We start from the raw sequence: 23801 nt of genomic DNA, 5'->3' as shown, positions 1-23801 counted from the left end.
CCTCTTATCTTTTCAAGCCTAACTTTACAAGTGTCTTCATGGTAGCTACATCTGAAAGCTTTGCTATCGTGTCAGTGATACTCTTCTCCATTTATTGCAAAATCTTCTTCCTGTCTTTACAGCCTCAAAATATGAATAGATATCTGACTGGATGAGCGTTTGTTTTTCTTCTAGGTTTTAAGCTCACTAACAGCAGTGAGGGTGAGTTGTTATTTGTCCTTCATGTCCTTGTGGTAAGATTCAGATTTATTATATGGTGAAAAGATCACCTGAAAGGATGGGAATTAGCATATGATCCCGTGATGATAGAGTAAGTCTCTTTCTTTCTTTTGAAATTCATGTTTTCAACTCCCACTTACCTGTCCTCACCTCTGATAAGCTCTGCCTGCTTGGGCATTTCCCCAGTTCTCCACAGAGAAGGCAGCAGCACCACTACAACGTGGCTCTTGCCTGACTGGGTTTGCAATGGGCACCGTTACCTTCATCTATCAGCACCTCTGCACATCACTGGATTTGACAGCAAAGACAAGAAAAAAAGCCGGAGAAGGGACTTACACTGCTGCCCAGGGATAGAAAGGCAGAGGGAAGGGAGGAGGGAAGAGAGGAATTAAGACCACAACCTCATCCTCTTGAAGGCACAGAGGTCACATTTGCCAGATGGGGAATGAATCAAAAGGGGCTTTTCTGGAGGTAGCTGGGCACGGGGAGCTTCTGTTTGATTATTTTCATTCTGCCAGGGTACCTCCCAGTGTCAGGTCACTCACAGACAGAATTTTGTTCCAATAATGAAAGAACTCTATATAAATAGAAAAAAGGAGAACACATCTGTGATTATTTTTCCTCCATCCAGACCCATTAATAGGCTTTGGTGGCCAGTGTGAACTATATTTTGATCTCTTCAGAGGTTTTGTATGAAAATTGTATGATAAGAGCCAATCTCATTTGCCCGTGTGCCTGTTTCCTGCCCTGTTGTAAACTAAGAATTAAGAACACCCTATGCTAAGATAAATTTGAAATACAATTCTCCAGTTATTTGAATCAAAAGGCAGTATTGATTATTTAATTACATAGAAATGATCCAGATGCTGAGCATTTACCACAGATTAATGACTGTCCCAGAGCAGTTAATGGCCCTTCTCACTGCCATCAACACAAGCTGCTTATTAATCCCTGGAAAATGGCTTGCATAACAATCATAACCTGCTGTTAAAAGTTTATAAATAGATAAAAGTGTCACATGGATTTATGAGTGCTGAGGCTGAATGGGATCTGTGTGGCGTTTCTAGTGAATGAATGCCATGTGCATGAGCTCATCTGATTGCTTGAATTATCACAAAATCCCAAGTTGCTCTTTTGGATTGGAAAATGGCACGTTAAGAAAGTGCCAAGTGGCCAGAGTCTTATCTACTGACTGGGAAATAATTACTTTGCTGCATAATAAAGAGGCACCTTCATTCTAACAGCAGTGGTCTGTCCTTTTTATCATATAGCCTGAAATGCATGTAAGGGAGGATGTGTGGCTGTGCTGTTTCACTCCTTTGCTTTATTTTTAAGAGGAATTAAAAAACACTTGCATGCATGCACACACACAGAGCTGATCCAGGTCCACCCAAAGCCCAGCGATGGGTTCAACAGGCATAGGGCTTTTGCTAGGGTGGGATCTGTATTTTTCACACAAAGGTCTTCAATGGAGCCCTTCACACCTGGGTGTCTCCATCCCATACTGGGCTGCTGTAAAATGAACACGGTACATGCTGCCAGTGAAAGCTCCTTTCAGAAAACACATTGCCTCTTGGTGCTGGCAGAACTGGGGGGGGGCACAGACCTGAGGGTGTTGGAAGGCAGGGAATTGCAGTGGCACTGTGTCCCACCGGCTGTGCCCCACTGCCATGCTGGCACTTACACTCCTCTTCTGCCTGGGAGCTCAGCTGCCAAACCAGCCTGTGGGAAATGCCGCCCTGTGGGTCTGTCACAGCACAGCTGGAGTCACCTGGGCAGCAGCCTTTAGTCCCCAGTCCCCTCAGCAGCCACTGTCTTTAAGCTAGCTGTCCTCACTCTCCTAACCCCACCAGACAAGCAGTGGCTGGTTATTGCATTTGAGTGGTGACTAATGAAAAGGCTATGGCTGAAGCCTGAGAAGGCTTGCCCAGAGGAGCAAAGCAGATCTGTGGGAGCACCTTGTCCCTACCAGGAATTAGGGAAGTGGCTTCCCCATACCCAACCAGACCACAGATCCCAAGGTAAGAGGAAAGATGAGCATTTAATGTCTCCTTTAAAGAATCAGACAGGAGGGGACGTGAGGGACCTTCCTGAATCAGTTTCCAAGTCTGTTAGCATGACTGCCTCTGTTTTCTATTACTTTTAGTGGATCTGTCTCAATTGGGAAGGACACGCTTCAGTGCAGCACTGCACCAGTTGTTAATCCTTTGAATTGGAGAGGTTGGGTGCCACAAGGCCCCAGCCCCTTGCCCTTTACGCTCTGCACAATACACCTCTCTCCTTCTCCAGCACAGAGGACTGGGGGGCTCGGTAACCCCCACAAAGCAGCAGCTGGCACAGACTGTGACGCATGAGAGAAGTGGGCACATGGACAGGCTGTCGCTGCCACTGCAGAGGTGTGAGGTATATACCCAGAGCAGAGCACTGCCCCAGAGGTCAGCAGCAGAAAAAAAAAAAAAACATGTATCTCACCCAAGACCTTTCCTCTGGCCTTCAAAACTGCTCACAGACAGAGAGCACACTACTGCAAAGACCTTCTGCCTCACTGACTGCTTTGGCTGTGACACCTCCTCCCTGCACCTTTGGGCTCCCTCTTCCCTCCAGCCGCAGCCCATAATTTGTATTCTTTTCTCTGACACTTCACAGCCTGCAGCCTCCCCACCTCTCTCCTCTCATCCTAGTCAGGAAGCTGCCAGCATGTCACAGCCATTCCTTTGACTTTTTGGTGGGTTGCGTCTTACTCATAGGAGGAGTCAGGTTATAAACAAGTACAGAACTAAACTACTTGTCCTCCCTCAAACCCTTTCCAAATCTGCTTTGCTGCACTTCCACAACACTTGGCCAGTTTTCAGGTAAGATTAGCACTGCGCACTTCATGTGCTACCTCTCCGAGGAGAAACACCCATCCCTGCCTTCGCATGGATCGGGTGCCTGCAGCCGGGAAGGACACCCATCCCGAGCATGTGGGCTGTGCATCGCTCGGGGATATCAGATCAGAAAGCAAGAGCTGAGAGAATGCCTTCCTGTGTGCGCCCGGGGCACTGCACCCTTCTGTCAATGGCATACACCATCCAAAGCCCGGTGTCGGCGAGGCAAGAGCAGGACTTCAGTCTCTTCACACAAGGCGGGGCAGCGGGGCAGCGGGGCAGCGGGGCAGCGGGGCAGCGGGGCAGCGGGAGCACGTTCCCCATCGCCTCCATCTCTCCACATTTCCTCCTTCAAGCAGAAAGCAAAGGGCGGGCTGCAGCTCAGTTGAGGATGCTCCTCTTAGCGTAGCGGTCCTGCCATCTAGCGGTATCGGGAATGCATAACCCAAAACGGCCGGAGGGAGCCACCAGCACACTTCGGCATTCCCCTTCCCGCTTTTTCCCTCGTTGTCCTCAGAGCAGGAGGTGAATCACTGGGGTGCCGTTCCGGAGCAGAGGCCCTCGTAGCCCCACGGTGGGATGCTCTGTCCTTCACAGGCCCACAAGCGCTCCCACAGCTGTACCTGACTGAAGTACATGGGCAGGCAGAAATTGCAACGAATGTCTAAACCCATGCATGATCCCGATGGCAAACTTGCACGTGGGAGGGATCCTGGTGTCCCATTCATTGTGGGAGATGGTGCAGGCATGGGGCTAGGAGATGGAGCAGGCTAGGAAAGACAGCAGTCAGGTTCAAAGACAAATTTTGGTGAGGGAGCGGTGTAAAAAACGATTTCTGAATTAATACTGTATTTATGTGTAGATCAGCCGATAGGAATTTCTTTCTCATCACGACGGTAATTAAACAACCTAGAGTGCAGGCTTTTGTAAACAGCTCTGATGAACACCTGCCAAGGACACCACCATCCTGCTGCAGAGATGCAGGTGTTTTGCCCAGTTCTTCACTCTACTGGCTTTTCACGAGCCCTGTAAAAGAGTGAAGAAGGCACATTCTTGCTTTTTTTTTACTGAAGAAAATGCTCAGTTACACGTACAGGAAGGGGGAGAGAGGAGGATGCAAAGCATCCCCTTGATTATGTTATTCAGCTGCATAATTAGGTCTCATCAGAAACATGTTTTATTTAGTTGTGAGCACTCAAGTACCTCAACTATTTATCAGTGTGCTTCAGCGTACTTTTTGATGACACTGAATCTTTTTGTGTGCTATTCTGCATGCGAAGGTAAAGCCACTCTCAAACCACAGCAGCTGCCACTGAGCCACTGCAGCGCGCCCTGGCCGCCCATACCGCTCTCCCTCAGGCCCGCCGGGACTACCATTCCCGGCATGCACCGCGGCCACGGTGCCCGCTCCTTCCGGTGCATCCCGCTTCCGGTGCCGGGTGACGGGAGGCAGCGCGCGGTCAGAGATGGCGGATGATGATTCTGAGGGGATCGGGTCGAAGCAAAAGGAAAAGCCGAAACACAGAAGCAAAAAGAAAGCGGCCGCAGGTAGGAACGGGGTCAGCGGCCGCGCAGGTCTGGTACCTGGTTTTCTGGGAAGCCTTCGGGCTGAGGGCTGCACACCCCGTGGCCGCGGGCCTGCTGCTCTGTCCCGGCGCCGGGGGTCCCTGCACTTTCCATGCACAACCGGGGGCTGAGGAGCTTGGCTGCGGTTTCTTGTCAGCGGAGAAGCAACGTGGGGAAGGCACAGAGGCGGCTCTGGGTGTAGGGGCCACACGGCGGTGGGGCCTTGTGGTGATGTACCTCTTGTTATAGTGCTCTCAGTGCTCGCCTCAGCCTAGGTCTTCTTCTTATGTAATATGCCATCCACAACGCGCATCTTTGTTAAATAAATAGCCTAAATCAGTAACTTAACTTTAAGGTCAGAAGAGATGCAAAACAACCTTTTTTTTTTTTTTTAATTTATACTTATAGCAGTTGATGAGTCTGAACTTCTCACTGTGCCAGATGGATGGAAAGAGCCAGCCTTTACAAGAGAGGATAATCCCAAAGGGCTGCTGGAAGAAAGCAGTTTTGCGACGTTATTCCCAAAGTACAGAGAAGCGTACTTGAAAGAGTGCTGGCCACTGGTCCAGAAGGCCTTGGGTGAACATGTATGAACATTTACTCATTGTGAAGGCTATGTTTTATCTTTTAGGAGATACAGGTCTTACTTAAGCTTATAAAAATAGTGCAGGTTCCTTTTCTGGTACAGTATTTGTATATATTTCTACTATGCTTGCATTTAGAATTGGTAGTGTAATTTTTATCGGCATCAACATCAGTGAAGGTCTGTGTAGACAGACTTGCAGTTCTTTACATCTTTACAGATGCTGGCAGCAAAGCTCTCTGAAGCAGCAAGTGTCTCAGCATCAAGACACTGCCAACTTTGTTGTGCCTGAATTCAGGGGAACAATGGAGGTGCTGGTTTGGGCCTTGTGACACATATGTTTGATCTTTATTCATAGAATCAACCAGGTTGGAAAAGACCTTTAAGATCTTCATGTCCAGCCTTTACCCTGGCACTGCCAAGTCCACACTGAGGGCTTCTTCTGCACAGTTTTTGAACACTTCCAGGGATGGTGGTTCCACCACTTCCCTGGGCAGCCTGTTCCAATGCTTTGAGCACCCTTTCAGTGAAGAAATCTTTCTGCATATCCAACCTAAACTGCCCCTGGTGCAGCTTGGGGCACTTAACCTCTTGTCCTCTTACTTAGGAGATCATCCACATCCTCTCGCAAGGAGTGTGTGCAAATTTCCTTAAGTTGAAAGTCACTTAAGTAATTTTGGAAAATGGATCTGTATTCCATATGTAAGGTTCTGTTTGTGAACTTCTTACTGCCAAAGATGAATTCTGAGGTTCTTATTTAGAGGTTGACTCGCTATTTCTGTTCAAATATTGCAGTATGTGAATGCAGCGCTGGATCTAATTGAAGGAAGCATGACTGTCACTACCACTAAGAAGACTTTTGATCCATATGCGATCATCAGGGCTAGAGATTTAATAAAACTTCTGGCAAGAAGTGTTCCATTTGAACAGGTCTGAGTTAAATCCTGGAAGCTTGTATCAATTCTGTTGTAATACTTATAAAATAGTATGTTTTCAAAATGTGGGATTTTCAAGTGAGTCAAGTAAAATAAAATACATATTTAAAGTAAATATATCTGAAAGCGAAGTGAGAAGAATAAACTGAAGTATTCTTTTGACTCTTCTGAATGATACATTCAGATGATATTGCCTGCTTCTTGTCTCTTCAGGCAGTTCGTATCCTTCAGGATGATGTTGCATGTGATATCATTAAAATAGGCACTCTGGTGAGGAAGCGAGACACTTTTATAAAAAGAAGAGGACGACTTCTTGGGCCAAAAGGGTCTACTCTGAAGGTATTTCCTATAGGTGTAGTAACCAGACAATTCTTAGACCCAAATTTGAGCAAGGTCTTTAATTTATACTTCATTAATTTCTCTTTTTTCTTTTGGTAGGCCCTGGAACTGTTAACAAACTGTTACATTATGGTGCAAGGCAACACTGTTTCAGCTCTTGGACCCTTCAGTGGGCTAAAAGAGGTAAGGGGAGGCAGATGAGCCATTTGTGTAGCAGACTTTTGTTCCAGGCTCAAGCGCAAAATCTGGCAATCTCAGGAATATCTCACTGACTTTTCAGCTATGTGTGAGATACTTTTACATGAATGTGTGTAGTCTTAGCATCTTAGCTGCTGAATTTTGCTTCGACTCTGAGGTCTTTCTGTCTTAGAAGTAAAAGGGTATTTGTAAGCTACTGTTTTGGGTTTTTTGTTTTTTTTTTTTTTTTTTAGCAAGACTTTTGGTAGTTTTGGATAAGAGGTGCAAGAATGAAAATACTGCAGAATTCATGATATATAACCTTAAAAAATATATAATACATTTTTAATAACTATGTAGGAGAAAAATGCTCGTCAACACCCAAGTTTCTCATGACACCATAAAATCCATGGTAACATGGAAGTGATGTTTGTGGGGTGTGCATGACAAGATTATTGATATTTCTGAAGTGCTGTGCCTTCTGGTTAACCATGTGTGTTAGCTTTTTAAGTCTACCTACTTTGAAGGGTAGTGGCTGGGAGAAGAAGAAAGATCATATACCTGGTAATTTAATTGATTAGAATACAAAATACTTGCTAGTTTTCTGTTCTTTTTTTTTTTTTTTTTCTTTTTTCTTTAAATACAGGTCAGAAAAGTTGTTCTGGACACAATGAAGAATATACATCCCATATATAATATTAAGGTTAGCATGGTCCACTGTGCATCTTTGCTCACAAAAAAAGTACTTTTTTTCTCAGAGAGTTGTATGTTGATAATTTCCATGTTGCTGTGTGGTAACTTATTTTTTGAGACTTGTACCAGGATATATTACCATAATATCATTAACAGCATCTCAGAATACATCAAAGGAGTAGCGTCTATAAACATTCCTCCCTTTGATTGTTTGCTTGATAGTTATTTAAACTGAGGCACCTCCTCCAATGCATTCCATCCCTGCTTTGAGACGTACCTGTCTTTCTGGGTCTGCTGTTCATAATTAAACCCCTCTGCTTATACTGAAGTGAGAGATGGAAGATTTGGATGTCGCGTATTCATTCTAAGAAAGATTAGTAAAACTCATAGTTTGGAGCTCTTGGCTACTACTGTAATACTATTTTTTTAATAACTTCTTTGTGACATTCTAAAACTACTGAAGACTTTGATGATCAAAAGGGAATTAGCAAAAGATCCTGTGCTGAGGTCACAAAGTTGGGACAGATTTTTGCCAAAGTTCAAGCGGAAGAACTTGAAAAAACGCAAGGAGCCAAAGAAGAAAAATACCAAGAAGGAGTACACGCCATTCCCACCTCCACAGCCGGAAAGCCAGGTCAGATGAAGCTTTATTTGGTTATAAATATATATAGGGCAATATAGATATGTGCAGGAATATAGCTCAAGTTGAAATCATGCTCTTGCTAACAAGAGATTGGGAGGCCTTTTCTATCTAGATACAATTTCCCGAGCCTCTGGTTTATAGTGCATAATAACCTAAAACTCCCTGGTACTTGTCTTACGCAGGTTGATAAAGAATTGGCAAGTGGTGAGTACTTCTTGAAAGAAAGACAGAAGAAACGAAAGCGAGTGGCAGAGATAAAGGTAAAGTTGTTCTAACTCACTGTACTGCTTGCTTGGTTTTGTTTTGTTGTTGTTTTTTTCTTTTTGAGTGTCCCTTTTGCCCTGCTCTACTGATAATTTGACCTTTTTATTGGTAACTTTAGGCAAAGCAAGCAGATGCACTCAAGAAAAGACAAGAAGAAAGAAACAAAGCTTTTATTCCACCAAAGGAAAAGCCAGCTGTGAAAACAAAGAAAGGTAACCATTGATATCTTTTTTTTTTTCCCTGTTCTAAAACCTCTAAAATCATCTGCTGTTGATTCCTAGGCTGAGTAAATTTTGCAGAGGTATAGCTTTAGGAAATAAAAAAGGTCATGCAAAAAAAATCCTAGTGGTTAGATCCATGCCTGTAGTTGCCAGGGACAGAAGGTAATCATGCAGGCCATAATTCTATATCTATAAAATGACAATTCCCCATAGAACATTTTCTTAATGGAGATACTGGGATGGCCAGCTCAGTTCTGGTTACATCAATTTTTTGCTTTCGGTCTTGTAGTGAAGCTGCTGAAGCTTTTGCATTCAAATAGCTTTTCTGTTAAGGAAAAGAAACCCAAAAGCAATACTTACTTGAAAACTTATGCCATAGGTAAGTGCTGGTATAAGGTAGGGTAAATAGCTTCTCTAAAAGTTAAACCAAACCCACCCTGTACGCAGAGTGAGAATTTGTGTTCTCAATGATTTGGGGTTTATGCACTAAAGATAAAAGGCTTCAGTTTTCCAGATTCATTGATTATAGTACATACTCATTCATTGCATTAGATATATGATGTATCTTTTGTATTAGCTATGCTACCTACATATTCTTACAGTGTATATTACACAGTTTCTTATGAACGGAAAAGTTCACTTTTATCGAAAAGCCTGTGTTCTGCAGCATTGACACAGTACTTTTTTTGTGATGCCAGTAAATTTTCAGTCATCCTGCTGTGCTGCATTTCAAATACTGTGCTTTTCTGGCTGCTACGTATTTTGACCTGAAATCTGTAAGTCTTCCAAGAGCAAGTAGTTTGTAGAGAAGAACTGTGATCAAAAGACTGTGTAAGACAGGAGAGTTGGATCCAGACTCATGACTTACACCCTAAAATAAAAATGCCATTGCTTAACTATAGAGTAGGCTATTCATGTTGCTTGGCATTAAGTGCTTAACTTGTAGCTTAACCCTGGCACTCCTTGTAGAAGTCTCTTACACAGGCATTCATACATGTGGCATGTGGCATCTCTGTTCAAATGCAGCTGTATAGGATTTTTTCTGATTTTTTATTTTTATATGACTGTTCTCTGAATTCTGTTGAAAGAAATTTTTGTGTATAATACTGTTTTCAACAAAAATTATTATTAGAATAGTTAATAAAATCAACAGTGAACATGAGTCCTAGGCAGAGCTCCTGGATGCAGTTTACTGTGTTTATATATGAAGTCATCTTGTAGACTGTTAAAATTTAGAGAAAAGTAAAATTAATTTCTGTTGTCTTTGTATTTTTTACTATGTAGCCTCCACTGAGAAAAAAATTGATATCGAAGCCATCAAGGAAAAGGTAAAGAATGCAAAGAAGAAGAAATTAGGAGCACTTCCTATGGAAGAAGTCAAATTAAAAATGGCAGCAGATGAAAAGAAAAAAAAGAAAAAGTAATTCACCACCCAAGATTTTCTTGCTTTTCTCCTGTGTTAATGGACACTTTCACACTTGGAAGATTTGAGACATCTTGCTATCTGTATAATCTGGAGAAGAAACGACTAGGTAGAAAGAGCATTCTCTTCATAAGTACAGTTTAATTAGCTCACCTAAGGCAGCTATGAAGAATTGCCAAGGTTGGTGAAGAAAATCTGCACTGCTCTGTTGTTCGAGAAAATAAGAGAGTGTATTTGGATAATACCTGTCTGCCTTAAGGAAAGGTTTTGTGATAGAAACGTTCAGGAGCTTGGTACAGGAGGGTCAGAGAACTCTGTCGAAGTTTAAGGTAATTCTTCTGTGAAAGACTACCAGACTATATGCAGCCTTGGTTATGGTGATAACTTTTGAAAATGGGCAAGATTTATTACTATATTATGCTTTTGCTTCTGTAAAAGCTGATTATTTTTGCGTGTCTTGTCTTGGTGTTAATAAATATTTTAATACATTGTTCTGAAATCCTTTAATTAGTCATCTGTTGCACAGCCTGCGTGTTGTTTTCCAGGAAGCAAGCTTACAGCTTCGTGTGAGAATTAGATAAACCATAACCTTAATTGATTGCCATTAATAAGCTTCATTTATTAGCATTATCCTGGAGGCTGCTAGACAGAATGCGGTACAAAGCAAAAGCAAGTGGTTTTCCACACAGAATGCGCTGCAGGGAAAGCAGAAAGTCTTGTTATCTTTCTTTAAATATATTCTTAATTCATTTCTTGCTTGGAAGAAAGTCTAAGAAATTGTGTTTCTTCTTTTTTCTTTTTTTCTCCCTTTTTCTTGATGCCCTTCCTTGTTTTTAAAGGAAGTTTATTTTTTAAAGGAAGTTTAGAGGGTTTTAGTTTCCTGAAAATGCAAATTGTGATAAAGTTCACTGAAAGAGCAGATGTTGCTTCTTTCATACATCTGAGATTAAAGAAGCAAATGTAATGATTAGGAGGCACTAAAGCAACGCCAGTTTAATGATTGTGTTGGAGTGCTTTTGCCAGGTTTTGGAATTCTGATGATCTGCACATGCAGTGGAAATGATTATACTAGAATACTGCAGCTCTCTGCTCTTAGTTTCAAATAAAAGGTCACTACCCTAACACAGCTATTTCCTTTATTAAATGTACAAATAAGAATTCAGAATACATGTGGTTAAATAACCAGTACATGTGCATTGAGAAATAGCTGAGATGCTTGCCCTTTAGGGTAGGAGATAACGTTAGCCTTAGCATGCCTTTCGGTTATGTGATCATTTATTGGCACATAATTGTTAGGAAGAAAGATGCTTACATTGCTCTGCATTATTCATAAATACCAGTTTAATTACTGTGGAATCAGGAAAATACTATAACAGATACTTCACTGTGAATATCGTATTAATAAGTCACAAACTATTGAGCTGATGGGTTTAGTGATGAGCACTATGAAAAGCTTTCTACAGCACTGTGAAAAGATTTTTAGAAACACCAACTAAGCAGTAGTTGACTGTACTGTGTAGAGGGGAGATGGAAGTTAAGTGTCAGCTTGTTACTTCTGATCTCTCAAACAGTGAAAGGACTAATTTCAACAGGAGGCACTGCAATGCTGCAGTTTAAATGCCTGTTCCCACAATGTGAATGGGTGCCTCAGTAGAAGAGTGCAGAGCTAGAAGCCCGTAAAGATGAGTCTGACCGTAGCCAGGGAAGGAGCATGGGTGTCGTAGGGGAGGGAGAGTCCTTGGTTTTCTAAATTGAACTGGAAGAAGCCCCTTTCACTGCAGAGGTCTGGCACAGGTGTTCCCTTGTTGGTTGTTTAAAAAGTTGAAAACAAGTGTAGGACTGGTCGCAGGTTGGCATTTCATTTCAAGAACCTTGATCTAGCTGAAAATACCCTACAAAAGTCTGCATCTGATAGGTGCCTGGTTGTCTTGAGTTGCAGTGCAGGAAAAGATAGCTCAGCTTGGTGGCAGCCTAGCCTTAAATTATATATACTTCCATGGAAGTCTGCTTTTTTTAAGTTAGAACCCACAGCTGAGACACCTGTGTAGCTTTACCATCAAATCCCACCTGGTAAAACTCTTAACAGACTTCAGGAAGTCTTGTCCTTCTGTTGTTAGGAGGTGAAAAGGCTTCCCATTGTGTTTAAGCTTTTTCAGTTGTTATGGTTGACAGGTTTCAAGGATTAGCTTACACTGGAAAATGAAGCAAGCTTACTCCTATTCCTCTAGACAAGTTAAACCAAACCTAAAAAGCCCCGTATCTGGATAGTAACTGGCTGCATGGGCTCACTGTTGGTGCTTTTGTACCAACTATGGCTTACCAGTTCTAACACTTGTATAAAAAAGTAAAGAATAGGAAATAAAATGGATTTGGAAGGCTTTAAAGGTTTTGTTGGTATTTTCAGAACAGCTTGACCTGTTGCAAATTATCTCCTTAAAGTGATTTTAGAGTTTACAGACTTACAAAAATGCACCCAAAGGCTGTAGTTTGCATTTATCACATGGAATTCATGGGCACAAACCGTAAAATAGATGCGAACTTAGAGTGGTTTGATCATCAGAGTTAAATATAAGGATTTTTGGATGTCCTTAAAATGAGATGAACTGGTTTAGCTTTGGCTTCTTTCAGGCTTTTTTTGTTTGAAAGATACCATGTTGTAAAGTTTAGGGATTTTTTTTCCCCTAAGCTCCAGTGATTTACAGTTTTCTTAATGAAGCTTTTCTATGGTATTTCCTTAAAGCTGCTGAAAAATAGTTTAATGATACTGCTGTGAACGTTTTGAACTTTAAGGACTTTCATTCTGTTTGCTGTCCTGGAGACCAAGCATAGATTAAACTAAGCAGGGGAGATTCCTGCTGAGCTCAGTTTTGGTCCCTGGACGCAGCAGTGTATGCTCTTTCCTCTCCTGAGTTTCCCTTTGCAGTAGGAGGCTCTAACTGCATATGGCTTCCGTAGGGCAGACACTGTGCCAGGCTCCCTGCTCGTGAGGGAGCCCTGGGCAACAGAGTATACAGAGTAGGTCTTGCTGCCCATGTGCTGCTTGCCATCTCATTTTCAGATGGGACTGTGAAGTACATGGAGCTTGAGGCTTTGTTCCCGCACAAAAGAATGGCAAAAAGACAAGTGGGGAGGAAAATAGCTGCTCTTTTTAAGAGATATACCCATGTTCTTACTTTTGCAGTGGGGATTTTTTAAAAAAACATCCCAATCTGCCCAGTTTGGAAGACAAAACTGAGCTTGGCTCTCTCACAGGTAGGTCATTATGGGTACTGCCACCACGGTCACCGGAGTGTGGAAAAGAAACTGCTCATCTCTCTGCAACTGTGATGTCTTGTCTACGGAGGCTCTGGTAGCCAACAACCCAAATATAAAGATACATGAATGGCAACATTTGTAATGTTTTTCCCCAGCCGTATTTGCATTTTGAAAAATGGTGTATTGAGGGAATGCTGTGATGCTGAGATGGTTCTAGTGCAAGCGGTTAACCTGGAAGAATAATGTGAGAAACTTTGGGGCCCAGTTCCAGTGTTTTCAGTTAAGATCCACCCCAGTGGTGGGCTCAGGAGTGGATGCGGAAAAACACTGACAGGTACATGCCAGGGCAGTACCCCAGACAAGAAGTGGCAAGGGAACTTTTGGCTTCCTTTACAGCAGAGCAGGTCTGTTTCCTGCACAGGGGCATGGTGCAGAAGCATCTAAATGTGTAGACATGGATCACTACGGTCCAGCTGTGAGGTTGTGCAGCTCTGTTACTTCCACTCTTCTTCCTACAGCCAGTAGAGGACATGCCCAGCTGAACACAGCCACTGTCCTCACTGCTTTCTGCCTGCTCCAGATGTGCGGCTTCCAGGAGACTCATTCCTTGGCGGCTGTTGAACCAAAGGTGTGACTAAAGGGACAGCATGATTTTATTTGTTTTATGCCATGGCGGCGGGGGTGGAACTAGAGGATCCTTAAGGTCCCTTCCAACCCAATACAGTCTGTGATTCTATGCCATCTTTCCCAGCATTGTGTTTCTCAGCATTGTGCAGGTTGGAGCTGAATGTGTTTTATTTCATGCACCAGCAGTTAAGCTTTAGCTCATGTTGCAAATACACAATTGCCATACATGGGAAGCAGGAAATAATGATTTATTGTTTGAAACAGCAGTCAAAAACTATGATCAGAAAAAAAAAGGAAAAAACAACCAGAGAGGAAAGATTGCAGTGATATCTAATCATGTGTAAACACAGGTGAAACCGTATCTTGGCACAGATGACATGTTTAGAATCAAATCATAAGCAAAGAGAAGTGCCAGTGGCCCCAGTGCAGGGCAAATGGGAAATACACTGCCTGCCCCCCAATGCAAATGACAGAGCTCCCAAAGGTCCAAAAAGTCTTTAAAAAGAAGTTCAAATAAAAGCTCTCCAGGCTGCTCTGCATCTTGCTGGAGTAACATCCAAGGGAAGAGGGCAAGAGGACTGAAAAGAAGGCTGCATGGAGACCTCATAGCAGCCTTCCAGTATCTGAAGGGGGCCTATAGGGATGCTGGGGAGGGACTCTTCATTGGGGACTGCAGGGACAGGACAAGGGGTAATGGGTTCAAACTTAAACAGGGGAAGTTTAGATTGGATATAAGGAAGAAATTCTTTCCTGTTAGGGTGGTGAGACACTGGAATGGGTTACCCAGGGAGGTTGTGAGTGCTCCATCCCTGGCGGTGTTCAAGGCCAGGTTGGATGAAGCCTTAGGTGGGATGGTTTAGTGTGAGGTGTCCCTGCCCGTGGCAGGGGGGTTGGAACTAGATGATCTTGAGGTCCTTTCCAACCCTAACTATTCTATGATTCTATAATGAGAGAGGGGAGTGCTCTGCCTGGGGCCAGGCTCCTGGGCTGGGCACCCTTCAGCCCTCTCTAAGAGAGTGTGTCGGGCACCTGCCTGTGCCTCAGTGTGCTGCCTGGGCAGCGTGCTCTCCCACCCACCGGCCCCTGCTCACACCACTCCACTAAATACATGAGTGATTTAAAACCAGTTACTGGCTCTGAGCAGTGAAAAAGCTGCTTATCAGCTCTCCCAGCTGCTGCCTGCAGCAAAGGTGGTATTTCTGTACCTCTGAATCACCTGGGGGGGGGCAAACAATGTCTCTGCCAATCTTTGTGCTGCTGGTAACTTATGTGCATGGAAGGGATGAGTTGACCCAAGTACTCTTGTGGTCTTCTGCCTGTGTCACTCACTGGCAGGTATTAGAGACCAGTATTTTGGTAGGAGCCAGGTGGCCAGAATTGTCAGTATAAGGAGTAACAGCCTTAAAGCAATAACAATGATGCAGTACGCGTCACATGGAGATCTGTCCCATTCTGGATACCACTTGGAATCACCTACGGACAAAACAAGTTACTTGTTTTCAAGTATAACTGTACCAATGACAACACTTGGAAGTAGTAATTCTGGTGGTACTTACTAATGACTTTGTCACGCTCTGCATTTCCTGGAGAGAGAAAAGAAGTGAACACAAGCAAACTTACACATCGAAACCAATTTGAGTCTAAACAACAGGGAATGAAATGTGAACATCGGGACAGCCTCACAAAAACAGCTATGGGAGCTGTGCTTATTCCCAGGAAGAAGCAAAAAGCCAGTGACTTTGTGAGAGCCCTGCAATGGCTCCCAGGCTCTGCTGAGGAGCGCTTGATCACACTATGCTGACTTCTCCCACCACTGGCCTAGCGAAGACTCACTCCCCAGGGCGTGCTTCCCAGGATCACTTTGCCTTTTGCCCAGTGCCTTGTATGTAAGATCCTCAACCTGCAGCTAACATTCAACAGCCCCGTGCGTCAGGGACTCCCTCTCATTCCTGCCGTGCTGGTGTTTTAACGTCACCTTCCCACTCTGTTAGCTCACCTGAGGTCAACTACTGGGAAATGTGGGACCCGAACCTACCCTCAGCTCTCCCCATCAGATGTCCACAGCACAGTGCCTTGTCCTTGTGAGTATTGCAGAAGGTCTTCTCCCCTCCCGACTCCATCCAGCCATTGCAGAGCCAAGTGGAGGAGATTCAGGTGGGCTGCTAGGGACTCAGGCTGAGCACTGTGTCCCCACGAAGGGCATGGCAGCCTGGCTCTCTCCTGGTGCTTAGGGGCAAGCAGATGGCCAAGCTGATGTTCACTGGAGCGAGCAGCTTTGCCAGCGCCATGGCAGCTCTCCCCTCCCACAGTGGCACAGCAGGGGCAAGGCTTGCCTGGACTTGCACCAGCTCAAGCCACAGCTCATGCACCACATAATAACCTGGAGCCCCTAGAAGGGGATGTGTATCCCCTTCTGTGCTTCCCATTTCTGCAGGCAGTAACTGTTTGCAGAGTAATAACATCTTAAACTGCAGCTACTCTATCTCCTGTAACATACCCTCCAGCACCCAAAAAGCATGCCCCATCCTGTCACTCCCTGGGGTAGAAAACAGGCTCTTGCCAGCGTTCTCCCCTCTCTTTGTGCATCACTGCTCACTTGGCTTCTGACTGCAGTTTTCCAGGCTATCTTAAGGATCAAGAGGGCACTGTGCCTGCCTCCTGCCAGTATCTTTTTGTGTGCTCTTTCCCTTTCTACGTGTGCTTGGGGAGGAGGGCTGGTTGTCTTCTACTTACGACACAGCTGGTTAGTGCACTGCTCGCCATTGCAGTCGCTGCATGCCGCTCCCGTCTTGTATGGGCGCACTGGGTAATTCCCACTACAAAGTAAAGAAACACTGCTCTCAAACTGCCCTTGGGAGGAAAGTGTGAACACCTACCACTAATTAGTTTTAACCTGGGTTTTGCTTCACTTGTGTCGACACAGAGATGGTTTTTAGATGGTCCCTGTCTGACTGCACAAGACATGCAGTGAAGCAGAAGAGGTTAAGTGTAACGGGGCACCCTGTCATTTTAGAACCTGGAGACAGCAGTATTACAAACCTGGGGGTTAAAATAGACTAAACGCTGGGTAATTTATGTGTAGAGACTGCAGGCTCTCAGAGCTGACTCTGGCTACAGGAACAAAAGCAGGTTTAGTTACCTGTGTATGTGCATATTCAGCCTTGAAGAGGAATCTCTGGTGCTGGAGAATCTTTCATAGGTATTGATTTCATCCATTCGTTGGTAAATATTTTTACGAGAGATGCACGTCTTCCCCTGCTTCCCACCTCTGCCAGCAGCATGAGTGGCACCAGCTACCATCCCAGCTGGGTAGCCTGCTGACTATGCATATGAAGGACCTCTGGATAAGATTTTGCCTTGAGAAGCCCCAGCCCTCAGCTGCTAAGATAGCAGCTGCAAGCATTGCACTTTTCAATATGTATCCAAACCATTGACCCAGAGGCTTCATTCTGCAGGCACATGTGGAAACGTTTTCAGACATTTGGCTTGCACCTTAGCTGGTACAATCTGTCTGGGGCCATCTTGGCGCTCAAGAACAAGAGATTCATTTTCAGCTGATCACTTCAGTATTTTCATGTCAGCATCTTGTATTTAACCCTTTCTACCAGTGCCACTGCTTTTTGGCTCAAATATATGGCCCTCACCCTCAACCAGCAAAGAAAAAGCTGGTTGGACAGAGGTGTACCTCTTTCTCTATTTTGGGGACCATTTTCTACCACGAAAGACAAGAATAGATGGACTGATCTAATAAAGTTGCATGTTGTGGGAGGGAAGGGGCAGGACCCAAGCCCTGTGAAATGGTATTCGTAATGAAAACCTTACGCTGGCCCGTAGTTGCAGATGAAGTGTGCTGCGTTGGTTATGGAGGAGTATGCCACCCTGGGACAGAAGTGGACAGCACAGCCAACCTTGTAGCTTGTAGCCCAAACAATCTGCAAAGACAGATGGGTACACTGGTCACAAAGGCTTTGCTTTGGCATCTGAAGCTTTATGGAAGTGACTTGCCTTCCTCTGTGTCACAGTGAATCAGCTGAGGAGCACTCCTTGGGCAGGCTTCATGGAGAAAAGCAGCAGTGATGGAGCCCTCGAAATCACACTTGTTCTGTCACTTGTTTTGCCCTATTTGCTAGATATTGTTAAAATGAGTCTGAAAGGAAGAATAACTGTAACAGGCAGTTTTTCTTTCTTCCAAAGGAGAAGCTGAAGTTCATCTCCTTTGCTTCAAGGTAATCCATTAGCTTTCTGTCTTTCCTGCTGGGGGTATCAGATCAAATCTGTGCAGAAAGGCTGTGTGATCTGCTATAGCTCCAAAGAGAGCTGATTGCCCCTGTACTAAATCCAGTGGGGACATATACACAAATTGGTGGAAGACACTGATGTTATGGGAGGAGCAGGAGGGGCTGCATGTCAGGGCTGTAAACCTGCGTTTCAGCATCATGGCAATGACTAAGATAATCTAGAGGCATCATCTAGCAATCCTCTGTCTACCAGAAGCTGTGCAGTTCAATCCAGCATCCTATACCCAACTCAAAGATTACAGTGCAACCAAATATTGCAGTCCTGGAGACAAAAACCCCGTGAAGCAGAGGGGAGACGAGGGCACAGCAGTACCCGAGGGTGATACAACAGCAGCAATGACTGACTATGGAGAGATGTGGAGAGATCCTGGCAGCACATGAGATGAAGACACACGCTCATGTCTCCACTGACTCAAAGGGGAGGCCTGGCCTTTCTGTTTGTGCCTTTTTGGTGCCAGCTCTGGGAAAAAGGAGCAATCCTCAGGCTCTTGAGGGTGTTCTCAGTGCACTGGCAGAGCAGAGGCTGCCCTTGACGTCAGCCATAGACACCTGCATCCCTGAAGACCGTGACTGACCCTCCCCATCCCAAGCGGCTACCAGCTGAGGCATATGCTGGGCAAGCGTTTATGGTAACTGCAGTAACTGTACCTGAGAGAAAGTCCTCTTTGCCACAGCTGGGAAGAAGGGGAGGAAAGAGGGGTTCCCTGGAGATATGGACCCAAGGATGTCTCCCAGAGCTGCCGGACACAGCTTCTAGCTACAGTCACTGTACCGCTGACTCCAAGTGAGAACAACCTTACTTTCTCATTCTCACCCAGGCAACCACTTGGGCTGCTCCTCTACACACAACATGGTAAACAGCCCTGTGCCTTAGTGCCAGGTAAGCTGCCTTTCACAGGAGTTTCCAGATGCTCAGTCTTGCCTTGTCCTTGTGGGCAAGGTTAAAAGCAACACACTGTCACCTCTCACACCTCCTGCATCCACATACCTTCTCTGCATCACACCTGCACATGTTGTTCAGCCACCCCACTGGCTTCAGCTCATCTCTTCAAGTGCTAAATGTGTATGTGTGTCTCTGCAGAAAGTATGAAATAGCCTCAGGTCAAAATCTAATCCCTAGAGCCACTGCTGCAAGCTGCCCTGCTTTCCCATAGCCATGGTTAGCAATTGCAGGGTTGCATGGCAGTGGCACTCCTCTCCCTCGCTTGTCCTCTTTCTTTGGGAATCATGGTTGGGAGAAATATGCATGTGATGCTTGCAGAGCTCTTTACATGCTGGTATTTCCCCAGCCCTCAGTATGTAAAGGCTGCATGCCAGAACTGGGACCTTGTCCCTCCATGCGTTGCAGCCCACAGCCATTTGCTGTTGCCTGTTTCTTGGCCACTGCTTGGCTAAATCTGACTGCTTGATGGCTGACCTGTTTTCTTCCTGGAAACAAAATACAACTGTCATACTGAAAATAATAATACAGTGACTCTTTTCCTCCCTAAAATGGGGATGTGAGAGTATCTTGTGAGAATATCAGATTCAACACAAGACTACACATGGAGAACAACTCACTGCCTCTTCAACAGAAATCGAGAGTTTCTTTGTCAAAATGGCAACACTGGTTCCTGGTTTAGATAGAGAAATGCAATGCCTACCTGTGTATAGTGGCCGCACGCTCCTCTGCATTTGTTGGTGGCATAAGTGTAGGCACTGACCTCGTTGTACCAAGAGGTGATGGCTCCTTGCACAGTAAACATAGAAAGTGAGCCAGTCCAGATGTTTTCTCCAACGGGGCTAAATTTGGGGTGAGCCTGCCCCGGCTCTTTCAGGTAGGTATTATGTTCAAACAGGCACTTCTTTGCCCAAGCTTTTGCAGTCTTCGCCAAATCTGGATCCCAACTCTGCAAAATAAAGACAACTGAAAATCACTTTGGTACCTTAGCAGCGTGGCAATTCAGAGCAACTTTTGGGAGAAGCTGGGTCTCAGTAGCGTGTATGCTATTGTTTTTTGTCTCTGCTGAGACTTCCAGAGCTACACGGCAAATTGTTTTGTAGTTAATTTCTGATTTGAACTTGCTCGTTAAACTTGCAGAAGTTTTTGGGGTGGTGGGTGATCTTGGCTGACTGGTTTGTTGGATGCCAAGAACTGTACGTCAGTCAAATACAGTGTCTGGGGTGCAGTGTGCATTTCCAGGCTGTGCTGACCACCAGGGAATGTTAACGTAATTTAAACAGTGAACTTACAGGAAATCTGGAGATTGGGGTGTATGCTTACACCAATCAGACTGGAGGCCCGTGCAGCCTCATGCATTAAGGCTACTGCTTTCAGGTCAGTTCACAAGCACACGTGGATTTTTGAGACAGTTTACACAAACTCAACCCCTTGGTTTGTATCTTTGTGTTCAGTGGCTTCAAATGTTAGTGATGAATTCATATTTATGGAATGACTAATTCACTTGCTATTCAATCACACAGAAAGTGCTCATTTAAGCAATTGAGTTATATAAATGTATTTTGTTTGCATTGGAGGTGGTGTCTGGTTTTGCTGTGTTTTCTTGTTCACACAACTTGATTGAGCAAATACAGAATTGTGTCTCACGGAAAATGCAGTACCACAGGTGCATGTCTGTAGCTCTGGTTGCAATTTGTGTCTTGTAAATGAATTTGTTCAGCACTGCTGAACTATTTTAGATTGGATTTTGTTTTTAAAAGACACCTTTTTTATTTCTCCTTTTCTATATGGATCAAAATACCTCCCTTGCTTCTGCAAACAATAGAATGACCAGAGAAATTGCTTTGAACGGATCAGTAACAATGACTAAGGAAAAGTTAATTATTAGTTAATAGTAATTTTAAAGGTAAGTCAGTAAGTTTAAATGTACTTTTCTGAGTGCTTAAAGTGGCTGAGAGTTGAAAAAGCAGTGTGCAGAAACTGATACTTCAGGGTGATCTTTAGTTTAACTATTTGCTCATGAAACTTCATTTATGCAAAAAGATAGGACTAAACGGATGCACAGGACAGGGACGTTTGCATACAGATATCATTGCTATTTAAGAAGACAGTAATTACAGGTTTTTCTCCTAATGAATTATTTCTCAGTTTTGGTTGTGTAACTCAGGTGAGTTCCCTTCTGAATTAGGCAGGGAAAATTGAATGTGTGAAAAGCAATGTGAGGCATCTCTCAAAGGAGACTGTAGTGAACCCTAATTAAACTGGTGAGACACTTCCTGCTGATTTTGATGGGCCTTGGAACAGACCTAAGCAATGCTTTGGGTGAATGGGAAAGGGGTCACATTGGTCAGGTGAAAAAAAAAAGTCAGATCAGCATTCTCATAATAAATGTATTACGAATACAGATGGTTGAGCTTGGTTACTTGCAGTTAAAGGGGTTTCTGTCCTGTATTTTCTTTTAAAAACTGTTTTTCCAAAAGATGGAAATGCTTTTGAGTTCACATGGAAAGGCTTCATTTTTATGTATCTAGGTGGACAGTTATCGGCAGCAAACAGAAGTTCCCTGTGAAAGAGAGAAGTCTTCATTTTTGAAGTGCTAAAGGCCACTCAAAAAATGAAGATATCTGCTGTTTTCAATTCCAATGCTTTTACTTTCATAACAGATTTTATCACGTATTATACTGCTTTCTCCATGTTAAATTCTTCCTGGGAGAGGTCGTACTTAAGATTAGGGGGGGTTGCAGTTTAAAAGAAACTTACCATGATTTCTTATTTTACTTGTAATAATCTTCATATGTTGAAGCTTTTTTTCTTGTTATTTTTTCAGATTTCAGTTCTTTAATTTTTCAAAAGGAAAAATTAGGCATAATTTAAAAATATGACTATTGTTTTTTTAATACATCCTTACATCCTAGCAAGATTTTGGTAGTACAGGGCTAGTAAAGCAATCCAGGGAACTGAGTGTGGAGCTATATGTACTGGAAGTTCAGGATGCCCAGCAGAAGAAAGCTGAAGTAAAAGATACATCTAGAAAAGAAACTGAATTGTTCCCTGTCAGGCTTGTAACTGGAGCTTGCTCACTGCTCAGTTACCCCTCCCTAATGGGCACTTCTTTGTTAGTGTTTGACAACCAGAAATGGTAAATGAGCTTTAACTTTGGTTGGGGTGTTGCTAATTACAGATGTGGTTATGTCCTCTTCTGGTGGTGACCATGCGAGATAGCAAGGAAGAGGAGCAGGATGAAAGAGATCAGAATTAGGACAGCCACAGAATCACAGAACCATTGAAAAGTTTGGGTTAGAAGCAACCTTGAAGATCATCTGCTTCCAAGCCCCCTGCCATGGGCAGGGACAATTGCTATGGTCTATCAGATCTGTGATTATCCCAAGGAGAAACATGGAAATCTCAGGTATTACCCAGTCAAGGCACAAAAGGTGATGGATGTTGCAAGAGGCAGCTCCCAAGCTATTGGAATTTAACATCTCACAGATCAGAGCTGGGCTTCTCAGCCATAAGCCCAGCTTTATGCACACAGCTTCCTCCTTGCTGGCTTTTCCATGTGCCACCCAGCAGGGAGACAAGTGTCACGAGCCATCTGACATGAGAGGTGGCCACTTTCGGGTGTATTTTGGATTGCAACAGGCTATTTTTTGCATGGTGGCTGCAGATATTGCCTCCTGATGTGTCCAGGGAGAAGGCAGGGGTGTAAGAGCGATGTGGGACCTGATGCCTCCAGCACTTGCTCCTGATGTATGTTGCTTTTTGGCTTCCCCTGCGGCCCCAGTGCCTAGGAACAGCTGCTCCATTGGCTCAGCCCATGAAAGCCTTGCAAAGAATGCTTAAAGAAAGCTCTCCAAGAGACTTTTTGGCAACAGTCTGTGCTCGTGCTGACTCAAGTATGAAAGGCTGTGCTTAAGTGTGCACATAAATTACACCATGGGCTGTCAAGGCTTTTCACAGCACAAAACACTGAGGGTTGAAATCTTGGGTTTCAAATGAGGAAATTAATCCAGGCAAAATTAGACACAAACCCGAGCGCATAAAGCCACCTGATAATCAGAGCCTTTTTCTCTGCTTTAAAAAGAAGCAGCGCGTCTTTTTATGCTCTGTGATCTATGGTTCTATGACCTATGAGCTCTATGATCCCAGGAGGTTGCTTTGAGAACTGTAAGCACAATCACAATGCTACACGCTTGCATATAAGTCACAAAGATCTCCTTACCATGTAGAGCATGTTGCTGGCCGATGGATTCACTCTGGACCGGAATCTGTTATGGGTTTGCACACATTCCTTAATAAACTCTGCATCTCCAACATCAGGCAATGTCTGTGGTCCATATGAGTCAGAGGAAAGACAGAAGTGCAGTAAAGCCAGCACACAAGCAGAAAATCTGCTTGTCGTGATTCTTAGCCTGTCCAGCTTTAACAGCAGAATGCTTCAGAGGTGGTTTTAGCCCCACAGCAGCATTCTGCTTGGATGGCTTGTGGGCTGGACTTATCTTAGCCATGGTAATTGAATATGGCTTTGTTGCAGGAAATGAGTCAGATTTCACCAGCCAGCACTGCTGCAAGAATGAGGAAATTAAGCTACAAGTTCACATCAGAGCTGTGGCAGCTTTGTCTCTCATTTCTTTCTTCAGCTATGATGGGTAAGCTTCTGTCCTGTCTTTTGGGCTTCTTTGTTTTTGCTTCATTGGCTCCCAACATCCCATCCGTAGCAACCACCATGGATTTTGGAAGGCTTTGGATAA

The 23801-nt window shown here is 44.2% G+C and overlaps 2 protein-coding genes across 2 annotated transcripts; one reads left to right on the top strand and one right to left on the bottom strand.

The window, feature by feature from the left end:
• Nucleotides 1-4499: 4499 nt before the first annotated feature.
• KRR1 (KRR1 small subunit processome component homolog) lies at nucleotides 4500-10429 on the top strand. Its single transcript, XM_065669197.1, has 10 exons — nucleotides 4500-4634; nucleotides 5061-5239; nucleotides 6031-6165; nucleotides 6384-6509; nucleotides 6609-6692; nucleotides 7333-7389; nucleotides 7843-8013; nucleotides 8205-8282; nucleotides 8405-8498; nucleotides 9792-10429. Exons 1-10 carry the CDS (start codon nucleotides 4553-4555, stop codon nucleotides 9929-9931), a joined length of 1146 nt encoding a protein of 381 aa, XP_065525269.1. The 5' UTR covers nucleotides 4500-4552; the 3' UTR covers nucleotides 9932-10429.
• A 3610-nt stretch (nucleotides 10430-14039) lies between these two features.
• On the bottom strand, nucleotides 14040-23379 carry LOC136009097 (glioma pathogenesis-related protein 1-like). The gene is made up of 6 exons (XM_065669176.1): nucleotides 23273-23379; nucleotides 19754-19999; nucleotides 17635-17744; nucleotides 16546-16628; nucleotides 15369-15395; nucleotides 14040-15285 (listed from the first exon to the last, which is right to left on the bottom strand). Exons 1-6 carry the CDS (start codon nucleotides 23282-23284, stop codon nucleotides 15134-15136), a joined length of 630 nt encoding a protein of 209 aa, XP_065525248.1. The 5' UTR covers nucleotides 23285-23379; the 3' UTR covers nucleotides 14040-15133.
• Nucleotides 23380-23801: the final 422 nt, after the last annotated feature.

Source organism: Lathamus discolor, chromosome 1 (assembly GCF_037157495.1).
Source record: "Lathamus discolor isolate bLatDis1 chromosome 1, bLatDis1.hap1, whole genome shotgun sequence".
NCBI lineage: Eukaryota > Metazoa > Chordata > Aves > Psittaciformes > Psittacidae > Lathamus > Lathamus discolor.
This window is presented reverse-complemented; position numbering and strand designations above follow the sequence as displayed.